This window comes from Pungitius pungitius, chromosome 21 (genome assembly GCF_949316345.1).
Source record: "Pungitius pungitius chromosome 21, fPunPun2.1, whole genome shotgun sequence".
NCBI lineage: Eukaryota > Metazoa > Chordata > Actinopteri > Perciformes > Gasterosteidae > Pungitius > Pungitius pungitius.
Window position 1 is genome coordinate 3,239,047 of NC_084920.1, and position 13,276 is coordinate 3,252,322.

Here is a 13,276-nt window from a genome sequence, read left to right on the forward strand (position 1 = left end):
ACTTGTTTTTTCCACGAAATATTTACATTTGGTTTCTTTCATTTGGTTCATAATGATCGTATTACACATGTAAATGATGATGGCATGCAGGTTTATCTTTCATGCAGTAGTGCTTGTGCAGGTGTGCGAGTACTAACAAAAACAAATGACATGTTCTGAAGCAAGGGCGTAACCGTGGTTTAGACATTGATGGTGGGGGGTCCAAATGAATGCCATTCCCCATATATATATTTGTTTAATGCGGGTAGTGGGCTGGTGTGGGAATGTGTGGTGCAACACTTCTCTCTGGTTGGGCATTTAATAAACAGTTTGAACTTTGGAAGTTCATGGCTGAGGTTTCCACTGTTAAAGTCCCCGAGGACAGTAACCAAGGAGTCTGGGTTGGTAAGCTCTGCATGCCGTATCTGGTCGGCAAGTGTCCGCTGTGTGTCGTGCACGTGGCCCTCCGGCGGCATGTAAACACCGACCAAGATGAATGAAGCGAACTCACCTGGGGAGTAAAAGGGTTTACAGTTAATGATGAAAGATTCTAGATCAGGAGAACAGTGTTGTAGGATCATTGTTACGTTGTTGCACCAGCTGATGTTGGAGTAGAAGCAGATTCCTCCACCCTTCAGCTGGAAGCTGGAGCCAGCTGGTGCGCGGAGTCCGGTATCAATCAAACAGTAAATATCTTTCCAAAATAGCTATTGACATGACATTCACCAGATGTTGGGAACAACCCAAGTAATACATACATATAAAGAAACCAAACAAAGAATTTCAGAAATAAAGTTTTGTGCAATAATTTGAAATTACACAGGGAAAAAGTATTTAACACATGAAAAAAAGGGAGGTGCAAAAAGTTATGGAAAGCCAAGACAACAGCTGAAAACTATCAGCAATTAAAAAGCAATCCAGACCCTTGTCAGTGCAAATTAATATCAGCTGGTTCAGTCCCAACTGATGGCCTACAAAAGGTCTCATTACCAAGGTGTCACACAAGACACATCCCATGATGGGTAAAAGCAAAGAGCTGTCTCAAGACCTTGCATGATTTCTGACAGAGGAGTGAAAAGAATAATCAGAAGAGTTGTCCAAGAGCCAAGGACCACTTGTGGAGAGCTTCAAAAAGACCTGCAATGAGAGCAAAATTGAACTGTTAAGATGCCATAATACACACCATGTTTGGAGGAGAAATGGCACTGCACATCACCCGAAAAACACCAGACCAACAGTGAAGTTTGGAGGTGGGAACATCATGGTGTGGGGCTACTTTTCAGCAAATGGTACTGGCAAACTTCACATAATTGAAGGATGAATGGGCAAATTTAGAGACATTCTTGACAGAAATCTGCTGCCATCTACCATGTTGATGAAGATGAAACGAGGGGGGACATTTCAGCAAGACAATGGTCCCAAACACAGCCAAGGAAACTCTCAACTGGTTTCAAAGAAAGAAAATAAAGCTGCAAGAATGGCCCAGCCAATCACCTGACTTAAATCCCATTGGAAATCTATGGAAAGAACTGGAGATCAAGATTCATAGAAGAGGCCCACAGAACCTTAAAGACTGTGTGGAAGAATAGGCCATAATTACACCAGAGCAATGCATGCGACTAGTTTCTCCGTACAGGAGGCATCTTGAAGATGTCATTACCAATAAAGGCTTTTGTACAAAGTATTGAATAAATATCAGTAAGTTCAATACTTTTTTCCTGTGTCATTTCACATTATTACACATAACGTTATTTTTCAACTTCTTTGTTTTGGTCTCTTTGTATTACTCTGGTTGTTACCAACATCTGGTGAACATTTCATCTCAATAGCTCCTTTGGAAATAAATTTACAAAGATAAATGGTGACGTGTTCAACACTTATTTCACCCGCTGTATATATTCACTATATCAGCTAGTGTCAGGGAGGTTATCACCAGAGATTAAACGGTCCATTTATATAACACAAAGAGCTGAAAGTCTGAGTCTGGTCTTTATCTGAGTTTTCTAAAATTGTCACAGCCGGGCAACCGCGTCAGCCTCTTTCTGATGATGAAACATAATGACAATATTACTTATGATCCAGTCTCTTATCTAGGAATAAAAAAAAACATGAACATACTGTTTTCCCGGAATTTCTGAAGAAAATGAGACCATCGCAACTAGATGGTAAAAGCAAATATCACTCCGTCTGGAAAGAGATAAGAGCAGAAAGGCAGCAACAGACAGGTGAGCAGACACTGCAGGGAAGCACAAAGAGTTAAGTGAGAGGAAGCCACAGCCAATCAAGGCCAACTGTCTCTGATGGACGACGGTCCAAAGACCCGTAAAAGGGGGAGATTTCGTCCACGGAGCATCACAGCGCGTCTCTGCTCACAACACAGGCGGACCTTTCTGGTCTGTCTCCGGCTGAGTTAGTGATGCCCACTGATCTTCTGCAGAGAAGAGACATTTTTAAAGGATTGTTTCCGGGTATATCAAAAGATCAAAACGCTCAAGAAGACTACATTCATAGAATAACTACAACCTGTTGGGCCGTCTTTGGGATACAAATTCCTTCAATTCCACCCGGGGAGGAAAAGATGATCTGAACGTTCCGTTTGAGTCCACAGCTGAGAAGACGTGATGCTGTCTGCACAGGGAACTGGTGCATTGGCTCTTCTCCACAGTGTCATACTGGTGACTGCACTGGTAAGTGAGCCCTATCTGCTGTGTTTAGGTGATTTAGTTGTTAATAACCTTGTTGATTAAAACTCCTACGTTTCTTTTTGCGTTCCTTTAGCTTTAGTCCCTTAAGCCAGACATGAATGTTTGCAAAAAATGGTGTTATATTATTTATGCAAACATGTTCTCAGGAATCTTATTTGATATTAATAATGATGGATAAATGAAACCTCCTTAAACTATGGGAAAATCACCATCTTAAATAAAGGTAACACCAAAATAAGTCAATTCTCAGTGGGATGGGGTTTTAATGTTCTAAATTTAAACTTTTCACACATTAGCTTCATATCTTACACTATAACATGACACTGAGTCAGAAATAATGCTCCCATACTGCTGCACTTTGAGCCCAAATGTAGAAAATGTCATCTATCCGCGACTTTGTCTGATCGTCTGAATATTTGGAATAAGATTCATCTCGTGCCATGGAGGAAATCTTCCAGCCATTTATCAACAAGACTGACAACAGATAGATGAGGATTTCTTTACTTTTCAACCAATTAGGTGATACGGAATAACTGAGCCTGGGTTTATTTGCAGAAACCAAAATAGGAAAATTACCCACTAAAAAAGAAGGGAATTGCAAAGGTTAAACACACACACACACACAAAAGAGCCCTCAATCTTTGACGCCTTTGACCTTTCACCCACTGAGGCCAGACGCTCCGGGATCTCTTCGTCATCCTCGGGTCGATCCTGAGAGCCTCGCGCTGAGGGAGCAGATTTAATTATGACACAAAGGCGGGTCGATGTCCGGCTCTAATTGTTTTATTGACACGTCCCGTCCGTCTGCATGAACCCCCCCGTGCAAAGCAAAGTGAACGACTTCTCTCCATCGACTTGCGTTTATTGAATTTTGAGTATGTATTGTGGAGGCAGAGTCTTTGTTTGACATCTTGAATAACTAATTATGGTCCTGCATAATCGACACAGCGTTTCCACGGTGCATCACCCAACAAGTGGTTTGGCCTGCTCAATATGTCTCTATTGGCTTTCCATCCCAACACGAATGAGGATTGTTCAGCATTCTGAGTGCTTCAATACGCACTGTCCTCCATCGGATGGTTCATTTGAAGTGATCCTGCTTGGTGAAAGGTACCCAGTAACACAAAGCTGCCTGTGTGGAGCAGCTCTCCGCAGCGCGGCGGGCTGAGGACCAGGCCCAACGTGGAAAGGGGTTGGCGAGGGATCACGACATACCGCACCCTCGCACAACTATGTCAGGACGCCAGGAGTTAGCGCACCGGATCCCCGGGGGAGGGTTTTGTTGTGGAAAGTTGGGGAATTTTAAATTTTAAAAGGGAAATTTCAACTTCTTTTAAAATATAAATAGATTAGAAGGTAAGTGTCACGTACTCGGGGCTGGAGCAGGTGCAGTGAGGAGTCAGGCGCAGAGTTTTCAATCACAAAAGTGCTCTTTATTATCAAACCAAAACGTGCTCCAACGACGAGGGACATTTGACAATGACGCGACAGGGGACAACAGGCACACAGGGCTTAAATACACAAGGGAGGTGCAGGTGATTGGACACAGGTGGAGACAATCACGCAATCACAAGACAAGGCAGGAAGTGAAGTTAACCCAGGACCACAAGAGACATGAAACTTCAAACTAAAACAGGAAGCGAAGCCAAACCGTGACAGTAAGAATGGCGCAGCGGCTGAGATGAGCTACACTGCATCTCTCACATCGCTGGGTCTCGTCTCTCTTATCCGCCCTGTACAGGTAGACTCTGATGACGTCATCACGCGAGACGAGCAGATCTACGTTCTGATTGGTGCTCACGCAAAGTGTGAGAGGAGCATCAAGGCACATATGTCCTTGGTCGAAGGTTTGTGTGCAGCTTTTGGAAAGTTGTTAAAAGGTCGCAGTCTGTGCAAGTCAACAGCGTCCTGGTCATCTTTTAAATTATTTTCCCTGTGAGAAAAATTATAGCTTGCCCCTAAACAATGCAATAATTTAAATAAAAATGTATGAAAATGTACATTTTTAATTGCATTGTAGTCCCATTTTATATATTTATTTTATATCCATCTATAAAATCCCATTCATCCTTTCACTGAAAGAAAAAAGCTGACATCGGGAATATTATGTTATATAGTTCTTGTTTCTCCTTTCAAAATGTAAAAAATCTGCCCTTATTAAAGAAATAAGGTACATTAGTGAGCACATCCACTGTTAGTAAAAAAAACAACAACACGGTGAGTGAGTGCATGTCGAAATGCATAATTAGATACCGTATTAATTATTTATTTTTATTTTCAGATCAGATTTAACGCCCATTCAATATCCTGCCGAGCAGTGTCGCTCTGATTACGAGTCAAAGAGCAGACAATATCGGGCCATTTTTCACTCACATGACGACGCAGAAGCTGATAATAAATTACTTCACTGATCAGTTTGGAAAGGAATCATTGTCAGATGGAGCCTTGGTTTGAAGGCTGGTGAGGTATACGAGAGAAACAGTAAACAATGATATCTAATATAATTATGTATAAAAATACAACATCACATGTGTTAAATTGAAAACCCAATGAACCTGATGTAAGTTCTATTTTTTTTAAGCATATTAACTTTACTAGTCTTAATGTTAGTGTCAGGTGAAAACCATATAGTGATATTTTTACTCATTGTACAATTTTTAGATACTTTACCATCTAGGACTACATGTTATGCTACTTTACACGTTACACTACATGCTCTCAGTTGAAAAGGGTCAATATTCAATGATTATCGAAAGTGAATTGTGATTTTTTTTTTTTTATCCACGATTAATCTAAATTTTGACGGAGCCTCGTGTCTGTCCAACGAGGCAACATCCATCATCCCACACGGAACATTTGCGTCTGCAGGGAAAGCGTCAAGTCAGCGCTAACAGCTGTTTCCCATCCCGTGTGCAGAAGGTGACTGCGTCCCCGAGTGGGACGGGATCATCTGCTGGCCGCGGAGCCGAGCGGGTCGGCTGGTGTCGGTTCTGTGTCCACAGTACATCTACGACTTCAACCACAGAGGTGGGACGCCTCGAAAGACACTAACCGGCAGAATGTAACACACCAGCTGTTTCCTCGGTCTCATTGAGGCCCCGTGGAAAGAAACTGCCAGCCGATTATACGTGTGCTAATGCTGTCCACGTGTCCCGCCACTTAAGGACAGGCCCATCGGCAGTGTGACGCGGCGGGGAGCTGGGAACAGGTGCCCAGCGTCAACCGCACGTGGGCCAACTACACCGAGTGCACCGCTCACCTGGCCTCCGACCACAGGAGCCAGGAGGAGGTACGCCGCGCCATCCGGGTGTTGTTCTGGTGAGTGGCGGGGGAACACTCTAAACGGTGTTTTGGGTTTTTTTTTTTCTCACTCCAGAAGGTGTTTGAGAGACTCCACCTCATGTACACCGTCGGCTACTCCATTTCTCTCGCGTCCCTTTCGGTGGCGGTGTCCATCCTCGGCTTTTTCAAGTGAGAAACTAAAATACGGAGCATTCATTGTCAAGCCGTCTCGTTTTTTTTGTTGTTTTTTTTCTGGCTTTACCGAAATGAATTGTCCGTGACCTTTCAGGCGCCTTCACTGCACACGTAACTACATCCACATTCACCTCTTCGCCTCCTTCATATGCCGAGCAGTCAGCATCTTCGTGAAGGATGCCGTGCTCCACGCCATGTCCGAAGACGAATATGACGACACCGGGTTCGCCGTGCAGAAGTCCCACACGGTAAACCCTGCGGTTCCACATCCGCCGTTCCGGCGGCCTTTCGGCCTGTTTAAACGTTTCCTTTCGTGTTCCCTTTTTGTTTTCCTCAGGCCGGCTGTAAAGTCGCGGTTACTCTCTTCCTCTATTTCCTGGCGACCAACCACTACTGGATCCTGGTGGAGGGGTTGTACCTGCACAGCCTCATCTTCATGGCCTTCCTTTCGGACAAGAGCTACTTGTGGGCCCTAACCATCATCGGTTGGGGTAAGCTGGTCAGGTCAGATGATCCGTTGTCTAACGATGATTTTAAAAATGTGTTGTTGTTTTTTTTTCTCTTCTCTCCGCTCACCTCAGGTGCCCCGTCCGTGTTCGTGTCCGTTTGGGTCAGTGCTCGAGCTTCGCTGGCCGACACACAGTGAGTCGTGCGACGCGTTCACTCGTCTAATGTCCGCGGTGACTCATAAAACGCTCACTTTAAGTCTTTTGTCTCCTCTTTCAGATGTTGGGACATCAGTGCAGGAAACTTGAAGTGGATCTATCAAGTTCCCATCCTGGCAGCCATTGTTGTAAGAAAATATTGACATGTTTAGGACATAAAATGATGTCTGAGACTATATAACCGCGGTCTCATTATACGCCTCTGCAGGTGAATTTCCTCCTCTTCCTCAACATCATACGTGTACTGGCCTCTAAACTGTGGGAAACCAACACCGGCAAATTGGATCCCCGGAAGCAATACCGGTAAAGTTTTTTCCTTGAGAATCTTATAGAATGATGCCACCATCCTTGGACAAGAGTCTTACATGAATGTTCCCGCCCTTAATCTGCAGGAAGCTGCTCAAGTCCACACTGGTCCTCATGCCCTTGTTTGGGGTTCACTACATGGTTTTCATGGCTCTGCCCTACACCGAGGTCACCGGGCTGCTGTGGCAGGTGCAGATGCATTATGAGATGTTCTTCAATTCCTCCCAGGTGAGAAAGCACGTTTGTAAACTTAACTTTTCTAAATGAAGGCAAAAAAAGAGTTCTAAATGCAGCCCAAAATTGCGGTCAACTCCTTTTCAATAAGCTCTGAATTTCCTTTCTTCAGGGTTTTTTTGTGGCATTCATCTACTGTTTCTGCAACGGAGAGGTAACAGAGCCCTCCCTTCTTTACAAAGAGTGATCTCACACCTGCCGATTGGCAGGAGACGAACGCCACGTTCCGTCCGACTCCCTCTTCTCGCCCCTCAGGTGCAGGCGGAGGTGAGGAAGGCGTGGCTAAGACGCAGCCTCACGCTGGACATCAGACAGAAGGCCAGGATGACCAGCAGCGCAGGCAGCTGTTACTACGGCATGATGTCACACGCCGCCACCCACAGCGTCAGCCTGTCCGCCGCCAACCCCAGAGCTCTTCCCCCCGCCGGAGCCGCCGCCGCCCGGGGGTCAGGGGTCAGGCCGCCCCGCCACGGCCCTCTCCACCCGCAATCCGGCGTCGCTGAGGCCTCTGGCCACAAACAGGAGCCGGGTGACAGGAACCCGGGGACGACGGAGTCTGCCGTGGCTGCCAGGCGAGCCGGAGCCGGCGAGGGGAACCCCGATGCCAAAAGTGATGGAGCTCCTCCGGCCGGAACCACTGGAGCCGAAGTTCAAGGAAGCTGCCTTTCCCCGAAGGAGGTGGAGACCGTCTTGTGATTGTTTCTTTATGTATATATTGAGGTGTCAATGAGGTGGTGGACTCAGCAGGGATGAACTGGTCATCTTCAACAAGGCCCTATTGGGATTTCAGTTCAGTAGGGACTTGAGCCCATCGGGATGAGAACTGAGATTTACAGGGGGGGGGGGGGTGATGCAGCCCCGAAATGTGTTGCTATGATGAGGAGGATTTTGCTAAAAAATGACACCAAGAAAGAGGTGACTTGATTTAAGATACAATACCGACGCGATTGGTTGATGGAGATTGGGGAAAGATCTGGTTTGTATAAAAGATCAAAATCTTACTGATGGATTTCTTGTAGATCTATTTAATGTATGTCAGTGTACATAATACAAACATATGGTACGCCCGTGAACAGACTGTGGAAAGCTGGATAGTCAGTGAGTCAGACAGCCTGTCTAGACACCTTTCCTGTTGTCCATCCTGCATGACATTACCCCGTTAGGCCGATGCACGGAGCCTCCCCCCCCCCTCACGGGGCCGACGCCCAACCCCTTCCTCCGTTTAACCTCCGGCCCCCGAAAGCCGTCGCAACACCGTCCGGAATTTCACACGCTGCCCTCAGACGTCGGCTCCGAGCCGGAGGCACCGCCGCCGCTTGTAGACCTCGTGCGTGAGTGACAAACCTGCAGCACAAGACTCCAGCATTCACAAGGTGAACAGGCCTGTAAACAGCTCGGGAGTGTTTTCAGGTGTCAAAGAATTAGGGAGACGTGTGTAAAGTGAAATCAAGGTGTGTTAATGTTTTGCATGTGGGCCTTGTTTGCTCTAATAAAGGGAATCCGATCAAGCCGATCTGAAATCAATTGAGTCAGTGTTCCTTTGATCGAAGCACACATCTTGGACAAACTGGTAGAACAAGAGTGGAATTTATAAAAGGTTTATTTGTATGGGACAAAAATTACACAACTTTCAAGCAGCCATGGAACACATTTATACAGTGACGATAATATATTAAGGCTAAGGGATGGAAGCTTTCTTTCTCGAACTCTACCATTTTTTTGCCCTGTAAAATATCACATTAAATGTATCCCATAATTTAATTGAAATTGAGAACGTATTACCTCTTTGGCAAAGCCCCTTTAGTTTTTGACAAATATTTACAGACACATGATTTTGCAATAGCAACCCAGTCTCCAAAAAAAGCGTGAAATGGCTACGTTGGTCCACCGTGATAAACGTTGTCATGTTACGTTTTCCCCCAAAATAACGTTACTATGTTACGTTTCTTTTGGCCCATTCATTTACATTGCTTTGCAAATAGGTCACGTGACTATCAAGTTTCCCGGTAGCGAAAAGAAAAACATGGCGGACGGTCAGCATAATCTCCGTGAAAAACACAATATTTTAAGAAAGCATCAGCATTTGTATGCATTTCGATGGCATTTCTAGCGAGAAGTATGCGTTATTCTTTCATAATCTTCTATCAGAGACTGTAGAAGACCTTCCGTTTATTCGTTTCTGCGAAGATTTGAGTGTCCCTTTGGCAAAGCGTGGCTACGCAACGCCTTTAACGGCGCATTATTAAAAAAACACTTCCAGTGGGGGCGTTACCGTAAAGAAGCGTTCAGCCTTAAAGCCACTAATCGCCAAACAAAACAAACTCAAAGCACTCGAATCACATTATGACTTTTTAAACATAAATTCCGTTATTTTTATGAGTTTTCAATGAAAGAATGCATCATTTCCGGGGGTAGGCATGCCCGGGACATCCCGAATTATGGGCAATTTTGATTTGTCCAGCTTTTTGACAGCTCCAGTCCCGACTTCCAATCACAGCCTCCTAAATCAATGACGCGCCTAAAACTCTCGGATCGAACATTACGTCTTGTTTACATGGGAAAGGGGGGCGGGGCTTCGCCCTCAGAGCGGAGCGTCATTTCTCGCTCCACACGTCTCCTCTTTTTACTGGCCAGGAAAACGGGCGATCTATCCCACGTGGGTCTGGCTCCATTCCATTGGCTCTGACGAATCCATAGAGAGGCGGGACTTATAATTTGCCCGGCAAACGGAGAGATTTGAGCTGCATTGCTTCCACTGTGCGTGAAGTGGCCGTGAGGCCTCCACTAAAGTCTCTCTCTATTTGTTCTGCTTTACTCAATAAAAGTAAAACCTTTACAGATATACTGTCCACACACTAGGCTAACATAATGGAGACTTCCAGGCTTCGTCCTTTATGTTTTATGGGGATAAAGCCCCTGTAAGTAGTTTTTTCCCAAGCAAATCTGAGTTTCTTCTTTTTTTGTGTGTCCCATACAAATATCAAAATATATATACTGATTTTCACATCCAAACACACTCACTTATGTTCCCTTTTATCATGACAACAAGAAATTTCAAGATATACCTTTTGCTTTCATAAATCATACAGTTTTAGTGTGTAAATGCCCAGCAGTGTACGGTCCGAGGGCCCCTATCGGGCCACTTGTTAGATGGGTTTGATGGGTTACCGACTAAAATATATGCCCCCACCCCCTAACTTGATTTAGGTCTGTTGCCTCAGGGTAACTTGTAAATATAATAAGTCAAACAAGCAATGTAAGCATTAAGAAAGTAGTGCATTTTGAGCACATTAACCACAAATGGATTCAAACATAAATTCAAAAATATTAAACAAAGAAATGAAATGACCAACACTGTATGTACAAAATCCACATACAAAACATGTAAACTTAAAGGGCTTGTTTGTGTCAAATTTTATGGCATACACATTCAACTGGCCTACAATAACCTGAAGAATGTCTTAAAATACTGAAGGGGGGGACATGATATCATTAGAAATGTTATGCCAGAGGGAGCACAGAATGTATTGTGGGGTGTTCAACAAGGAGGATTTTCAACCTCTACTATGTCTCCATCCTCATCTTGATCGACAGACTCACTGTCACTATCATCAGACATGCGTTATCCTAGTTTTAGTGTGTAAATGCAATTTCCAGCATGAGACCTAAAAAACGCCTACAGGAATAAAAGGGTTAAACCAGATACAACTTGCTTGTTTGACTTATTTGACTTATTATATTTACAAGTTTCCCTGAGGCAGTTAGGGGGTGGGGGCATAAATTTTAGTCAGTAACCCATCCAACCCATCTTAAAACTCAGTCGAAGGAGTCTAACGCCGGAGTCACAGGGTGCAACAAAACTCTGTAGTGAAAAAAGTGAAGGCCGAGGCATGCTGGGTGAGGTGCGATCCCGGCCCTTTTGGGACAGTGTTGTGCCTGAACGCGTTCATAAACTTGTTGATATTTTGGGCGAACGTGAACTCAACGTACTGTATTAATGCCCGATGAACGTCACTGTTCTCGTTCATTCTGGTGTCTATGAACGGCGCGTTCGTTCAGCTTAACATCGTTCAATGGGGTACCAGATTTCTATAGAAAACACACCATAAACGCGCATTAATAAGTGTAGCAAAGAGGCGGCGTATAATAATTTTAAAGAGTTTATGAAGTTACTGACAAGGTCGGTGAGGATGGGAGGAATCTGACCTTTCTTTGCAAACATTTGCACCTTAATGATTACTGTCCTGTTTTTCTTTTAATAATTCCTTATTTAAAAAAGACCATTTAAGCAGCATGTGTTTGAGAATGTAGTGTAGGGGTAAACTCTGCAACTGCTGCTAGTGTGGAGTGAATAGACAGCAACATAGCATCAAAGAATCATTAGGGAAATGCTGTCCCCTCAATGCTAATGTAAACCCTGGTTGGATAAGGATTCAAATTGGATAAGAAGATTAAATCTGATGCATAGCTTCAGTGTTAAAACTGATAAAATAATTGCTGTCTGTGGTTCTGGGCTGTGGCAATAATTTAAAAAAAAAATAGCTCGCAGCAACGTATGGAAAAAAAGAACTGAACTAGTTCATTTTTTGGAACCGTGAACTTAGTTCAAATATTTTGAATTATGAACTGAACTAGTTCCTTTTTAAAATTTGTAAACTAAACTTTGAACTAGTTAATGTAGAAAGTAAACTTTCCCAACACTGGCTATAGGACCCGGGAAGATGATGAACTATGCCTGGGAAGGGCGAAGCCATGCCGGTACGAGCATGATGTGCAAATTAGTCGTCAGATCAAAGTATAGTAGTGATAGACTAATCGAACCATCTAACAAGTGGCCCGATAGGGGCCCCCGGACCGTACACTGCTGGGCATTTACACACTGTATGATTTATGAAAGCAAAAGGTATATCTTGAAATTTCTTGTTGTCATGATAAAAGGGAACATAAGTGAGTGTGTTTGGATGTGAAAATCAGTATATATATTTTGATATTTGTATGGGACACACAAAAAAAGAAGAAACTCAGATTTGCTTGGGAAAAAACTACTTACAGGGGCTTTATCCCCATAAAACATAAAGGACGAAGCCTGGAAGTCTCCATTATGTTAGCCTAGTGTGTGGACAGTATATCTGTAAAGGTTTTACTTTTATTGAGTAAAGCAGAACAAATAGAGAGAGACTTTAGTGGAGGCCTCACGGCCACTTCACGCACAGTGGAAGCAATGCAGCTCAAATCTCTCCGTTTGCCGGGCAAATTATAAGTCCCGCCTCTCTATGGATTCGTCAGAGCCAATGGAATGGAGCCAGACCCACGTGGGATAGATCGCCCGTTTTCCTGGCCAGTAAAAAGAGGAGACGTGTGGAGCGAGAAATGACGCTCCGCTCTGAGGGCGAAGCCCCGCCCCCCTTTCCCATGTAAACAAGACGTAATGTTCGATCCGAGAGTTTTAGGCGCGTCATTGATTTAGGAGGCTGTGATTGGAAGTCGGGACTGGAGCTGTCAAAAAGCTGGACAAATCAAAATTGCCCATAATTCGGGATGTCCCGGGCATGCCTACCCCCGGAAATGATGCATTCTTTCATTGAAAACTCATAAAAATAACGGAATTTATGTTTAAAAAGTCATAATGTGATTCGAGTGCTTTGAGTTTGTTTTGTTTGGCGATTAGTGGCTTTAAGGCTGAACGCTTCTTTACGGTAACGCCCCCACTGGAAGTGTTTTTTTAATAATGCGCCGTTAAAGGCGTTGCGTAGCCACGCTTTGCCAAAGGGACACTCAAATCTTCGCAGAAACGAATAAACGGAAGGTCTTCTACAGTCTCTGATAGAAGATTATGAAAGAATAACGCATACTTCTCGCTAGAAATGCCATCGAAATGCATACAAATGCTGATGCTTTCTTAAAATATTG

General features: G+C 44.2%; 1 protein-coding gene across 1 annotated transcript; it reads left to right on the forward strand.

Annotated features, from left to right (window-relative positions):
• Positions 1-2,600: 2,600 nt before the first annotated feature.
• On the forward strand, positions 2,601-8,792 carry pth3r (parathyroid hormone 3 receptor). The gene is made up of 13 exons (XM_037463416.2): positions 2,601-2,666; positions 4,426-4,531; positions 5,601-5,711; positions 5,849-5,973; positions 6,061-6,155; positions 6,256-6,409; positions 6,499-6,652; positions 6,743-6,803; positions 6,888-6,954; positions 7,035-7,129; positions 7,219-7,360; positions 7,479-7,520; positions 7,622-8,792. Exons 1-13 carry the CDS (start codon positions 2,601-2,603, stop codon positions 8,060-8,062), a joined length of 1,659 nt encoding a protein of 552 aa, XP_037319313.2. The 3' UTR covers positions 8,063-8,792.
• Positions 8,793-13,276: the final 4,484 nt, after the last annotated feature.

What these genes read in the sequence shown, in the direction of transcription:
- pth3r (XM_037463416.2), top strand. Translation starts at nt 2,601, where the DNA reads ATGCTGTCTGCACAGGGAACTGGTGCATTGGCTCTTCTCCACAGTGTC. An exon ending in TCATACTGGTGACTGCACTG is followed by an intron (nt 2,667 to 4,425) that starts GTAAGTGAGCCC and finishes CGCCCTGTACAG; the next exon opens with GTAGACTCTGATGACGTCAT. An exon ending in ACCACAGGAGCCAGGAGGAG is followed by an intron (nt 5,974 to 6,060) that starts GTACGCCGCGCC and finishes TTCTCACTCCAG; the next exon opens with AAGGTGTTTGAGAGACTCCA.